The following is a 1,517-nucleotide window of genomic DNA, read 5'->3' on the forward strand; positions in this document are numbered from 1 at the left end:
ACGTTTGCCTTCCCTGTACAAGTATATGAGCTGCTGTCCTCCCCAAGGCGTATATGTTCCACTATATCAAGTGATAAATGTATTCCCAAGGAAGCCACATGGAAGGACGTGTCTAACATCTGTGATTCACATGAGCTGCTTCCAGGAGAGTGCTCAGGACAGGCTCTAGTCATAGCAGTATAACATACTCCTCTATGTTTAATTTCTTTTAAACACTGAAGTTCTTTTAGGATCACTGTGCCCAGATTTAATCCAGTGCTATCTATTCAAAACAAACATCAAAAGCTGCCATCACATCAAATAACCATGAGTTCTTAGATCGTCAGGATGAACACATTGAATACTTCCATACGTAAGGATGCAAGGAGAGTTCTTTAATGAGATAATGAGTATGTCACAAGCAACCATTAGTCAAAACAAAATTCTATTTAATTGGCCAAAAGATAAACAAGAGGGGTCATCACATCTGGCCAGGGTATATAAAGGGCCCAGAGCAGCAGGAGGACATCACACCTGAGCACACCCAGCTCCTCTCAACAGCCCAGCCCAGCACAGCCCAGCCCCACACTCCACCATGACCGGCTCCTGCTGCAGCCCCACCTTCTCCTCCCTCAGCTGCGGGGGAGGCTGCTTCCAGCCCTGCTGCTGGCGCGACCCCTGCTGCTGCCGCCCAGTGTCCTGCCAGACCACCGTGTGCCGCCCAGTGACTCTCGTGTCCCGCTGCACGCGCCCCATCTGTGAGCCCTGCCGCCGCCCCGTGTGCTGTGACCCCTGCGGCCTGCAGGAGGGCTGCTGCCGGCCCATCGCCTGCTGCCCCACGTCGTGCACGGCCGTGGTCTGCCGCCCCTGCTGCTGGGCCACCAGCAGCTGCCAGCCTGTGCTTGTGCAGTCTCCCTGCTGCCGGCCCCCCTACTGCCAGCCGGCCCCTTGCCGCACCACCTGCAGGACCTCCTCCTGCTGCTGAGCCCTGCACCTACAGGTTGCAGGAAGCAACCAACCTTCTGAGAAAGTGACACTCCCATTTCTCTACCTAACACACCTCCTGCCCAGAGCCATCAAGACCCTAATCAACCAGTCTGTGGACGGAGACCCAGGCTCATCTGTTAAGACTTGGGCTGTTCCCAAGTCCTTGTAACAGAAGTAATTTCCTTCTTCCCATCTTCGAGCTTAGGTCCTGTGGCATGTTTATTTTCTAATAAACTTCTCTTTTTTGGCCTTGCAAACACAGTTTTGGTTTTATTTACTCCTTCTAAGTTTTTAAATTAAATCTATTGATTTCATTTTTTATTGATTTTTTTTAAAAATAGACACATAAATCTGCACATTTATAGGGTACAGTGGGATGTTTCAGTACATGTACATATTGTGTAATAATCAAATCAGAGTATCTGGCACATACATCACCTCGTACATTTATCATTTCTTTATGGTAAGAGAATTTAAAGTCCTCTCTAGCTATTTGGAAATATACAAAAAATACACACACAAAAATATAGTTAACCATCGTCACCCTCCTG

At 48.7% G+C, this 1,517-nt stretch overlaps 1 protein-coding gene across 1 annotated transcript; it reads left to right on the forward strand.

Moving 5' to 3' along the window:
* The first annotated feature begins 574 nt into the window (after positions 1-574).
* On the forward strand, positions 575-964 carry LOC105822728 (keratin-associated protein 2-1-like). The gene has a single exon (XM_012659762.1). It carries the CDS (start codon positions 575-577, stop codon positions 962-964), a length of 390 nt encoding a protein of 129 aa, XP_012515216.1.
* The last annotated feature ends 553 nt before the right edge of the window (positions 965-1,517 follow it).

Source organism: Propithecus coquereli, unplaced genomic scaffold (assembly GCF_000956105.1).
Source record: "Propithecus coquereli isolate 6110/MARCELLA unplaced genomic scaffold, Pcoq_1.0 Scaffold119, whole genome shotgun sequence".
Taxonomy (NCBI): Eukaryota; Metazoa; Chordata; class Mammalia; order Primates; family Indriidae; genus Propithecus; species Propithecus coquereli.